Consider the following 12457-nt stretch of genomic DNA (forward strand, 5'->3'; position numbering starts at 1 on the left):
GGGGAGTCACTGTCTCAGCGCACTGCCAGGGCCCGCACACCTGTACTGGGAATCCTTGGGCCATGCTCTCAGGGTGCACAGTTCGGGGAGGAAGATCTGAAATAAAAAGCTGCATGATGAGAAATTCTGCCAAGGACACCTGGGCTCAGGACAGGGGAGAACAGCCCTGGCTCTCAAACCGTTAGCAGCACATCCAGGGCTGGGCTAAGGCAATCCAGGGCCCTGAGCACCCCACCCCTCTGCTCTATCTCACCCCACCCAGTCACCCCATGTGATACCGTGGGAATTTTCAGCAATATTTTTATGATGCCTATGAGTGCCTCAGTTTCCCTCAGTACTTTGCATTGCTATGAGTGGGGGGCAAAAGGGTTAGGTCTGCTCCCGCTCAATGGGCTTCCCGTTGTCTCTCTGGGATTCTGCATCAAAATCGGGTCGCTTTGGGCAGGTTTCTTAATGATCCTATTCATTGTGGCCAAGACAGTGAGGTGCCCCCAACCCCTCATGTCCCCTCATGTCCTGTGTTGTCCCCAAGAGCAGGCCTAACCCTGAGTGTGACCAACGCAGTGATGCTGCCTGAGTCTGCTGTGAGTCTGCACCCATCACTAGGAGAGGAAGGAGCTGCCCCTATGTTTCAGTGGGGCGCTGTCTGCCAGCCCATTGCTCTGTGGGGGCGTCATGAACCCCACCTCAGCAGCTACAGCCTGGCAGCTGGGGATTGTACCAGGGCGCCCCTGGTACACTCTGGGGGGCCCTGCTGCCATCCCCTCCACCCGCCTGGATCAGCCCCATGTAGTTTCCTTTAAGTTAATATTGACTGAAGCAGCCAAGTGGCACCTGATGCCACCTCCCCTGGGTGGGGCACGGGGACAGCAGTAGCCGTCACTGCCCCCCCTCCCCCAAGGGGTCGGGGGTGGGGGAATGGGGCTATAAAGAGAGGGGCTGGGAGCTGAGAGCCCATCACTGGGGATCTGGTGTGAGCATCTGTCAGTGAGTGATGACACCCCTGCTCCTTGCCCCACAGAAACCCTGGTGAGTCCCCCCTTACCCCCACTTCCTCCCCACCTTATGGATCCCCAGGTGCATTCCTTCTGCCCCCCACCTCTCCTCTTACCCCACGGAGCCCCAAAGGAGTCCCCTCTCCCCCCCACCACCAACCAACACAGCTGCACATCTTCAAGTCTGAGCTGGGTAGCTCCATAGCTTGTCTCTTCCAACAGCAGAAGCTGGGTCAATAAAAGATGTTACCTCACTCACCTGGCCTCTCTAACTCTTCCATAGACCTCTCCTCTGCAGCTTTAAGCCCTTTACATCGGGAGGAAATAGCAGATGGGGAAACTGAGGTACAACCTTACTCAAGGTCAGCAGCAGGATTAGGACACAGTTTATCAGCACAGTCTCCACTGTCTCCACTAACCCACACAAGGGGTCACAGCTTCTCCCCTCAATAGAGCAATTCCCCCACAGTGTGTAATAATTAAATGGCAAAGAAGCTGGGGACCCATTGGGGTCAGCTGTGCCACTAGCTGGATGCAGGGGCTCCTTGCCTTGGGGACTGTCAGTGGTGAGTTGGGAGAGGAAGGTGGCTGGTGAGTTAAATGACAGGTGAGTGAAAGCAGAGTGGTGGTCTCATGTGCCCAATATGTGGAAGGAGCTGTCACGTTCAGTAGCTGTGACTACTTTTCTGTGGCGCAGGTGAAGGGTTTGAGTTTAGGGAGTTGCTGCTCAGTGACAGGCGAAGGCAACAGGCAAGGACATGGTGTGGGTTCATTGGGGCATCGCTCCAAGAGGGGAGAGATTTTGTGGCATGGGAGCTTACTTACCTTCACTCCATATTTCCTGCTGCACACCGGTTTGAGTTTTGATGAATTCAACATCCCGGAAGGGCACGAGCTGAGGCCAGGCAACCTTGATTGCATGTTAACAAAGTTTTTAGCTATTTAATTTCCCAGCTTTTTTAACAGAAAGAGAAAAGTTGCTGGCTGGCGTTAGTGGTCCCACAGCTAGTTGTAATTATCGCGTAGGTGTGCAGCGCAGACGCTCCTGTGGACAGGTAATGACAACACCTAGATCTTAGAGAGCACTTTTCATCCGTAGCTCTCAAGCAGGGGAAACATCATTATTCACCTAATTAAGATGAGGAAACTAACATCATCCAGCAGGCCAGTGGCAGAGTCCCAGGCTTTCTGAGTCTCAGTGCGCTGTTCTCCCCAGGAGGCCACATTGCTGCTGTTTGATTTCTAAATACCCTCCATCCTCTCTACATGTTGTGGTAGCAGACTGGGGAGAACAGTCGTGCTTTAAAATGGTTGGAGTCTGTAGCTGCTAACAGAGCCAGTGAGAGAAAGCGCTGACATGATCCCTGTCCCAAGAACTTGCCAGTTTTATTACATGGTGGTTACAGTCGCTTTACATCTGTCTTTCATCTCCCCACCGCATTTTGTCTCACCCACCACCACCCCGCCATCAGTTCCAGCTCAGCCCTCTCCCCTCTATCCCATTAAACCATTCGTGTTTGGAAATCCAGGTGTGCCCAACAAAATGCTGGGAGAATCTGTGAACTTTAAGAAAAGCTGTTTTGGGGGGACGGGGCTATCTCAGGAACTTCTTGCTCAAATGATCCCAGATTTAGATTTCTAACCTTGTCCCACGTCCCCATGAAGTTGGGCAAAGTTCAGGACAATCTCGATGTGCATGTGGATTTTGCAACACTTAGAAAAATAAAACCTTTAAACATAAAAATGTCTCCGGTATCACAGAGACAGGGCTGGCGCAGTGACGCTGTGCTGTGATACTGATTAAATTAATCAGCACCAGCTGCTTTGTTCTCTGCAGATCCACAGCCCGAGGTCAACCAGGAAGCACGGGAGGCTCCTCATGGAGAGACGTGGCCCCGTCAGCGGAGTGAGGTGTTGTCAGCAGAAGGAGAAGGCCCCTTGGAGATGTACACAGCCAGACACCACAACCCGGAGACATGGTGACTGCTCTGTTCATCTCCTTGGGCAATCCCCCTCCTCCTTCCCAGTGCTGGAGGGTCAGGGAGATGCACCAAGCGTGCCCATCCTCAGCTCCTTGTCTCTGGGTCAGCTGTGTGTTCTCAGGATACATACCAGGATGACTGTTCCCAGCTCTCCATACAGAGGGGCAGGGCTCTCCCACATTCTGGTTCACATGAAGGGCAAGGAGAGGCGCTCAGGCACCCCTCAAGAGGGGCAGGAACTCCTAGACTGCAGATCACATGAGGGGGCAGGAAGAGGGGGCTCAGACATCCAAGAAGGGTAAGCCACCCAGAACCTGTTTGTCGGTTTCTCGGTCCCTTTCTGTTTCACTCACAGGCTCAGACGCTCCCCACTGCACCTTCCCCTTTACTTACAAGGGGAGATCATGCTCCCCATGCACCACGGATGGATGAAGGGACAGGAAGCTATGGTGTGCAACCACCGGCAGCTCCACAAGGACGGCCGGTGGAAGTTCTGCTCTCTGAAGGGTGACCCTCCATCTTCAGACTGGGGAACATCCAGTTCCTCAGGGGTTGGGTTTTTTGAGTTGTGTCAGCCCGTGTCTCTGCGTGCTGCACTGTGGGGAGCCGCTAGTCATGCTGCCTGGAGAAGGGTCAATCATGGGCAGGGGTGACCCAGGGAAACTCATCCACTGCAACCGTGCATGGAGATATTTGCCAGGGCCAGGATGTAGGTGATGACGCGCCAGGTGCTGAGATGCTGGAACGAACGCATTAAGAGTGCTTGAAAGAACGACACGGCTCATTTACCCCCAGCTCTGGGCTGCGTGGAACCTAGTGACTTTACATTCTGTGGCTGTTATTAGCAGGGTCCCCGGCATCAAGATCCTGCAGCCGCAGAACTGTGCTTCAGACTCTCAGCTCTCATTTAAAAAGGGCCCGCGGGTGTCAGCAGTGCAGTGCTGCCTGTATCTACAGAGAGCCTGAAACTGTGGCTCTGAGGGGGTAGGACTGCCCCACCCAGCTAATGGACAATTGACTCTGAAACCTAATGATGGCACATTGAAATTGAAGGGGGAGGTGGTAAAATAAACTCTCCCCATACACAGCTTCTTCACAGTCAGTGAGAAAGAATGTGTCCTTAGCAGAAAAACCCTCCAACTCCTCCTAACGGAACTGAAATCGCCCTCTGGCCGTGGTACCAGTCGGTGTTTCTGTCCCTCACAGATGACACCAGCTCCCGTGGGGAAGCGTGTGGTTTCCCTTTCACCTACGAAGGCCAACGTTTGATGATCTCTTTGGGATGCTCTGGTGTGCCATCACTGACAGCTACAGCATGGACCACCCGTGGGTTTCCTGTCCCGCCTGAGGAGGATGAAGAAGGAGATGAAGGGACAGGCAGCATCAGAGCCGTGGATGTCCCGCGACACCAGTTCGATGGAGGGAGCTCCTGGATAAAAAGCGAGGCCAAGATTCTCAGGAGTGACGAGTGATTTTAGGTGCCCATCAAAGGGCCGGAGCTAGGCACGTGTTGAAGATCAGGCGCCTTTTAAGGTGCTAAGCAACTGCCCTTTTAAGGTGTCACCGCTTGGACGCCCAAAATCCTGACGCTGACTGGCAAATCCTGAAAGGGGGTTCCAGGGAGGATGGGGCTAGGCTGGTCTCGGTGGTGGCAGATGACAGAACAAGGAGCAATGGTCTCAAGTTGCAGTGGGGGAGGTCTAGGTTGGATATTAGGAAAAAGTTTTTCACTAGAAGGGTGGTGAAGCACTGGAATGGGTTACCTAGGGAGGTGGTGGAATCTCCATCTTTAGAGGTTTTTAAGCTGTGGCTTGACAAAGCCCTGGTTGGGATGATATAGCTGAGGTTAGTCCTGCTTTGAGCAGGGGGTTGGACTAGACACCTCTGAGGTCCCTTCCAACTCTAATAGTCTATGATTCTATGATGATTCTATGACACCTGTCCTGGGCTGTTTTGTCTGATGGATCAGCACTTTACTCCGGATGGGGGTGGCTACCCTTGGTGTGTCTCACACTTTTCGCTGCCCTTGAAAATAAAGGCTCTTTCCAGGCAGCGTCTGCTTCGTTTCCACCCAGGGCTGCCTCTGTTCCCCATCTCGGCAGGCCCCACTTTCCTTCTGCCCCAGGGAGACAGGGCCATGTGCACAGGGCAGTCGCAGCGAAAGTAACTGGAAGGGGATCGCCCTAGGCCCCAGGATTTCAAAATCCAGAGCCACTCCAGAGCCAAACCAAAAATGAGTCTGATTAAGTCTGAAGAAACAAATTTCCACCCTTTTCCTCTAGGCTTTCGTGGCTCCGGGTGCAGGGGGGGTTCTGGAGCCACGCAGCCACGCAGCCACGTCACGTGTGTTAATAGCTAGACCTTGACTGGCCCGTGGACCTTCTCATCCGGAATCTCTTGCTTCCCCACTGGCCCTGCCCTGCTCCCCGCCTGCCAGCTCTGGGGAGAGGTGGGGGGAGCAAAGCCAGGGCTGGGGTCTCCGCTGCATCGGCCGGGTGCCCATCTGTAACAAGCCAGAGCGAAGGGAGGCTGGATTAACATGGCGTTCGGCTACTTTGAGGATTCACAGCCCCCGGGGAAAGTACAGCCCCATGCCAGGGGCTACAGCCACAGTTTCCACTAGAGACTCGGGATCCTGGGAGCCCCACGTGAGACACGGCAGTGCCCGGGGCTCCAACCGAGATCCAGGCCCCACTGTACTAGGTGCTGCACAGACCCATGACAACAGACAGGCCCTGACCCAAGCAGCTCAGAATCCAAATCGACCAAACTGACACCGGGGAGAGCGGAGGTGAAACTGAGGCACAGCCAGAGGCAGGGACACCCCCCAGCTCATCCAGAAGGGGCGGGTGGAAGAGCTGAGAACAAAACCCAGGTCTCCTGCCTCGCAGGCACTTTCTGTCAATCCGGCCTCATTGAGGCGTCTCGAGTTGGGCGTCCAAAATCCCGGGTCATCTGGGGGAAATTTGGTCAAAGTTACAATGGGTCAAAAGGAGCCGGGAAGGGGGGTCCCCTCCCCAAAACACACCGTGCCCCTCCACCAACACACCCAATCCCCCGGAGCTCCCACCAGGTCCCCCCTCCATCACCCCTCCCAGAATAGCTGGGACCCCACAGAGCCATGGCACATCCTCTGAGGGTCACCAGCCCAGCTCCCACATGTCATGGGGCCAGGGACGTGTCAGAGCCCTCCCGCATCCTGCCCTGCTATGGTCCCCATTTGAGCCACACCTTGAGGGAGGTCAGCCGGGCTGAGGCGGCTGCTTCCCCTTCCCCCCGTCTGAACCAGTAGCCCCTTCCCTAGCATCTCAGCGTTTGCTCCCCTCCATTGGGGTCAGTGGAGGGGACATCATATCTTGTGAGCGAAAATTTCGGTGAGTTTTGCCCTCGGGATTCTGATGGAAAACGTTCCCGGGCTCCCGCGGTTATTGGGAACCGGGACAGGGGCGTTTTTCATGGGCCGGAAAGCCCAGCTTTTGGTAAATGTCGAGAAACGTTTCCGGGAATGTTCCGATGAAAACATTTTGCAAAAACTTTTGGGGGCAACTCCCCACCCCCAAATCAGCCCTTTCTAGCCCTGCAAAACTGGAACAACAGGGAAACATTTACATTCTTTTCCCACCTCACCCTCCAAGGCCGGGCCTGTTGTGTTTAACAAGGAATCAGCAACGCGGTTCTCAGCCGCCCACACGCCCTGGGACGTGACGCTCCCCGGCTGCAATTTCCAGTCTATCTACTTATCCAACTGCTATGGCCCCATTGCCACAGCTCACAAGTATTTACCCGCCTCACTTCCTGTGAGGCAGGGCAATTATCCCCATTACACAGGTGGGAAAACTGAGGCACGGAGCGGCTAGATGACTTATCCAAGGTCACACAGGACAGAGCAGGGAATTCAACACATAGCAACCAAGTCCTGGGCTAGTACCTAACCACTGGCCGACCCTTCCACGTAAAATGCCAACTGCAGTTCAGTGCTGATACTCTATTGAACTCAGAGTTGTGGGGACCCCGGCCAAGTGTTTGAGGCTGCACTCATGTCCCAGCATGGGGAGGGGGCCGCTGCCTGGGGGACAACCATCCCTAGAGAACACTGGGTCCCCACAAGCCGGGCCCAGCAGCAAAGCTCTGTGTAGCTCTGCCCTGCTCCTCCCTGCCTCTACCTGAGTCCAGACAGTACGTGCGTTTGTGGTCCACGTCATAGTTTCTGGTCAGAGAGCACCAGCGCCTCCCACTGGCATCTCCGTCTGCCGTGCAGCCCAGGTAGGTCCGGTTCTGGTAGGTGAAAGGGAAGGTGCAGAGAGCCGTGGAATTACCGGCCAGTACTGGAGAGACAGAGAGAGGGAAGGGGGCAGTGTGGAGTAGTGGTTAAGTCACTGTGTTCAGAGTCAAGACTCCTGGGTACCCGGCCAGTGACCTTGGGTGAATCATTTCCCCTTTCTGTGCCTCTCACCTCTCCGGCCCATAGGTTAGCTAGAGTGTGAGCGCTTTGCTGCAGGGACTGATTTTCACTGCGTGGCTGCGCAGCGATGGGCCCTGATTTAGGTCGGGCTCCGTGCAGCACCTGGCGCAAGAGAACCCAGTGACACAGAGGCCTATCGGGGGGTCTCTACAGTGGGTCAGGCCTGGCATACTCACTACACCTCACACACCTGGCATGTCGTCATGGGAGGATCACGTACAAACGGGCAACACGCTGGTCCCACAAAATCATTGTGCGGGGTGTGTACAAAGAGTTATAAAGCGGGGCTATAATTATGTGCCTCAAATGTGTTTGCCAAGCAGTGCCTGAGCCCCAGGGTAAGGCACAGACATTTGTTTCTCTGACCAGCCTTCTCCTCAGGCAGAGACAATGACGGTCCATTTACATCTAAGGTAAACAAAGCCATCAAGCTACCAAGCCTGGGGGAGAGGCGGGTAGACAGGCCAGCGTCTGCACCCCAGCATGAGAGATAAACTTTGGCTGGGCGTACTTCGCCCAGGATACATTGCAAAGTTTTGCTGGGCTATAAAATGAAGAGGCGAGACCCCGATGGTTAGCCATAACTGGGCAGAGACAAGAGGCCGGGGAAAAGTGGAGCCTTCAGCCAAAGGGAGGACGCCTCTGGGAACCGAGCATAGGTGAGACACCTGCTTAGGTGAAGAGCGTAACTGGCTGAAATTCAGTTCTAGCCTGAGCAGCGTATTTTTACCAGTGTCCGTTCGTGACCGTTTCAGTCCTTATTCCTTCCATTTGCCGCCACTTAAACCCATGTCCTTCTCTTCATACACTTGTTTTACTTTTACCATAGACCAGCTCAGTGCTCGGATTGATGTGGAGGGTTTGTCATTCCCAGTTAATCAATAAACTGCTGGGTACTGTCCCTTTGATGGCGCAGCGAATCTGGGTGCTACCATGACAGGCTATGAGGTTTTGACTGGCAGAGTCCTGAGGAGTTTGCTGGCAAGGCAGATAAGCTGTTGGGGGAGCTGACACGCGGTTTAGACTCAGCAAAGCTCTCCTTTGCTGAGCAGAGCGGCGTAACTCAGTGGCTCACAGATCTGGGGACCCCAGTTGATTTGTCACAGGCCCTGCTCTTGGTCGGGGTCTGTGCAGCGCCTGGCACAATGGGGGCCCCGATCTCTGGTTTCAGGTGCCTCTGCACCATACGTTCCCAGACAAACGCTACATCCGTGGCAGCATGCGAAGCTGCACCAGCCTGGCCCCAGCCACGCAGACCTGGGAAATCCAGCGCGAGGAGGAAATCTTCCCATGTTTCCGCGTGGGGCTCTCAGTAACACCCTCCCTGCGCCGGGCTCTGCCTACGTCTCCAGCTCTGCCTCCCAGGCTCGGTTTAGGGGAGGAGCCATATTTTGACAGGCAGATTCAGCGTCGCCAGCCCCACGCATTCAGCAACGGAGACTCCGGACCCCAAACTCACAAGGTTGTTACCAATCAGCAGGAGGGTGTTCTCCTTCCCTAGCTGGTTCCTGGGCCTTTCTCCCGGATTCCCAGCTTTGCCCTGGAGCCCTGAGTGGCAGAAACCGCCTTTCTCCATTTAAATTGAAAGCTGAGCTTCCCCCATCATCACAGGACTCCAGGAGCTGGGGTTGGACAAGCACACGGGCCTGCCTTTATGTTCTGGGTTTATACAGCGCCTAGCACGGTGGGGTCCTGGGCCACGACTGGGGATCCTAGGTGCTATCATAACACACCGAATAAATAATGTACAGCACCTAGCACAGTAGGGTCCTGGGCCATGGGGTGTGTAGGCATTACCATAATACACCTAATAAACAATGTATAGCACCTAGAACATTGGGATTCTGGCCATGACTGGGGTGTCTCGGCACTACCATAATACACCTAATAAATAACAAGAATAATAATAAATGTGGGGAGACTCGGGATAAACCCGCTGGAGCTGCCAGCGCTGGGAATTGGGTCTGACACCTCTGCCCAAGTGTCTCGGGCTGAAATGTCCGTGGCAGCATCGCCCTGCACCCAGACACACCAGCACCGGGAGGAGGGCGCGGTGGGGTTCCTGGCTGGGATTCCACCTGGGATGGCTGCGAGCTGGGTGGCCCCTGACCACCCAGCACTGACCCCCTCACCCTTCCCCCCCCCCACGCTGCTCATCCTTACAGGTGTCGGGGCAGTAGCTCCAGAGCCGGTCCCGGTCGTAGCTCCCGGTGGTGGCGCACCAGAACCTGCGTGGTTTGTCGCCCTCATCGGTGCAGGTGTAAAACGCCCGGCGCCGGTACACGAAGGGGAAGGTGCAGGGCTGGCCATCCGAGTTGCCCCCATACTCTGGGAGGGGAGAGACAGAGACAAAAAGGAGTCACCACCGCTCTGCAGGGCTGTTCTTTCCACGCCCCTGGGGAGCCTGGCGGAGATCCAGGACCCAGAGGGTGTCCCCTGCCCCAGGGCCAAGGGAGGAATGTCTCAGCCCTCACCTGTCTCAAAGCAGCGCTTCCAGCGGGAGTCCTGGTCGTAGCTGGCGGTGGTGGCGCACCACAGCGTCCTCCTGGGCCAGCTCCCGTCGCGGGTGCAGGTGGGGTACGATCGGCCCCGGTAGATGAAGGGGAAGACGCAGGCGGCACAGTCTGAAACGGGGAGAGGGGGCGGGTCAGAGACACGGACGCAGAGTGACAGGATGCACAGAGCGCTGGGGTGGGGGAGTCGGTCTGTGGCCGGGGAAGCACGGGGCGGAGGGGGGGGGCGCTGCGCTCTGTGCAGGGCATGTACAGAGGGCTGGTCTGTGCCAGGGGGAGCATGGAGCAGGGGGGGCTGCTCCATGCCACGGGGTGCACGGGGGCTGGTCTCTGCCAGGGGTGTATGGGAGGCTGGTCTGTGCCCGGGGGCACATGGAGGATGGGCTGCGAGGCTCCGTCGGTGCCTGGTGGAAGATGCGGGCAGGGGGTTCGGATGCCACCGGCCGTCATGCTCGGTCGCCTGACATCGCCCGTTCGCTTTGCCCATCCCCTGCTGCGCCCCCCACTCGGCCGTGCTCCGGGGTCCTGTGTCTGCCAGCGAAACGCGCTTGCTCCCAGCCCTGCCTCTGTGGGAAGCACCCGGACGCCAGGGTCCCCCACACCGGAGCGACAGGCAATGAAGGGCAGGACCCCAGAGATCCCCTCCCCACCACCCAGGATGCCCAGGCGGCTCCATCGCAGGCACCACCACATCACGCAGCTTCACGGAGCCGGGTCTCACCTTCCAGTGCCCTGCAGACGGGCAGGAGCAGCCAGCCCCAGGCCAGGAGCCTCAGGACAGACGGCATCATCCCAGCCGGCATGGAGCCTGCGAGAGCCGGAGACGCTGCCCCTGCTATAGTGCTGCCGTCTCTATCGCTCCCAGCAGCCTGGCGCAGGGTGTCAGCTCCGGATCCCGCCGAGCAGGTTCTACCGGGCAGGGCGGCTCCTTCTCCCAGCCTGCGTCCCACGCTCACTGCAACAGCGGCTGGAGATGGAGCTGGGTGGGGGGCTCATCCAGGAGCTGGAGGGCTGCACGGCAGCAGGGCCCATTCACTCCAAATGAGTCAAACCCCCACCCCACACATCCCCCATGCCCCCCACCAACTGCCCTGGGATCAGGGCTGGACCCTGATCTCAGCGCTCGCAAAGTCAACCCTGAGCAGACCACAGGAATGTGTGACCCCCGGGGTGCACGACCGGAATGCTCCCACTGATAACCGACTCTGTATCGTGTTATAAGCTTTTATTAAGATAACATGAAATGATAGAAAATGACTGATTAAAAGAAAATGAATAATCAAATGGATAATGGGTAGGATTACAGTCTAATTCTAAAGACACGTGATGTATATATTTATACTGTTTGCTTTGGATTAATACACTCACACCCTTCTCTGATGACCTGGTTGAGAGAGATGTCCGGTTCCTCAACTCTTGAGTGGAGAGGCAGGCAATTGCTAAGAGCTATAAGGCTAAGACTAAGACTGCAAATAACACTAAGTATAAATGAAGAACAAAAGATCCTAGCGAACACTAACTAAAAGCAGCTTAATGATGGAGTAGTTTGGTGATCACCCTCTAAGTAACACGGTTTGCCCCTTTTTATGTCTTATCCTTTAACTCATCATTACTTATCTGGGCCAAAGGTCCTGAATATATGTCTACAGCTTTTACAGGATGTACCCTGGACAATATGCACCTCTTTCGAAGTCCAAACTTGGCTTCTTCACCCCCAAATTATTAAGGTACACTTATTCTATCGGCTGGCAGGTTCGTGCGTATTAATGCCATATCCAGATCGTTCACTCATCTCCCCTTCGCTATTTCTGGCTCTTTTTGTGGGTTCTGTGGCTTCCCTGTGAAGTTTACATGGGCCAGAAAGAGAGAAGAGAGAGAGAGAGATCCCCCGCTGTCTTGATGCCTCCTGACTTATCTAGGATAAAGGGTTTAACCATATATGTCTTATCCTTTAACTCATCATTACTTATCTGGGCCAAAGGTCCTGAATATATGTCTGCCGACTGCCTCAGCTTTCATACAGGATGTGGCCTGTAAGGTACCTTGCATTACAGCTTTAATACGTTAACAAGAATTGATGACCCCAGTATAATAAAACAACACTTCAATCTAGAAAGAAAGGGCTACATATGTGCAAGCAAGCGGGCTAGTCCTACAGGCTACACGCTCCAGCCTGGAGTCTGCCCCGGCCTCACGTTCCATCCCCAATATACCCTGGCCATGTCCCATCCCCCATCTTCCCGGTCCCATCCCCTCTCTGCTGCCATGTTCTGTCATGACCCCCAGAGTCAGCCCCCCTGATGTGCCGTCCCTGCCACCCAGGGCTCCGAATGCTGGAATTACACCCACATGATGCGGACGGCTGTGGCATGAGAGAAAGAGAGAGAGAGAGAGAGAGAGAGAGAGAGAGACAAATCCAGGACTGCCATACCAGGTGGGCACCCTAGGAATCGAGGGATGGCAGGCCCCCAGGGGACCTGTGCTACATAGAACGGTGTGATGGAA

General features: G+C 55.5%; 1 protein-coding gene across 1 annotated transcript; it reads right to left on the minus strand.

Annotated features, from left to right (window-relative positions):
- Nucleotides 1–7140: 7140 nt before the first annotated feature.
- On the minus strand, nucleotides 7141–10755 carry LOC137143116 (epididymal sperm-binding protein 1-like; the record flags this gene model as incomplete). Its single annotated transcript, XM_067532729.1, has 4 exons — nucleotides 10674–10755; nucleotides 9914–10063; nucleotides 9603–9767; nucleotides 7141–7302 (listed from the first exon to the last, which is right to left on the minus strand). Coding segments are annotated over exons 1-4 (559 nt in total), but the record flags the coding sequence as incomplete, so codon positions are not given.
- Nucleotides 10756–12457: the final 1702 nt, after the last annotated feature.

The sequence above is a fragment of the Emydura macquarii genome, unplaced genomic scaffold, assembly GCF_026122565.2.
Source record: "Emydura macquarii macquarii isolate MOO-44397 ecotype Brisbane River unplaced genomic scaffold, CSIRO-AGI_Emac_v2 contig_3296, whole genome shotgun sequence".
Taxonomy (NCBI): Eukaryota; Metazoa; Chordata; order Testudines; family Chelidae; genus Emydura; species Emydura macquarii.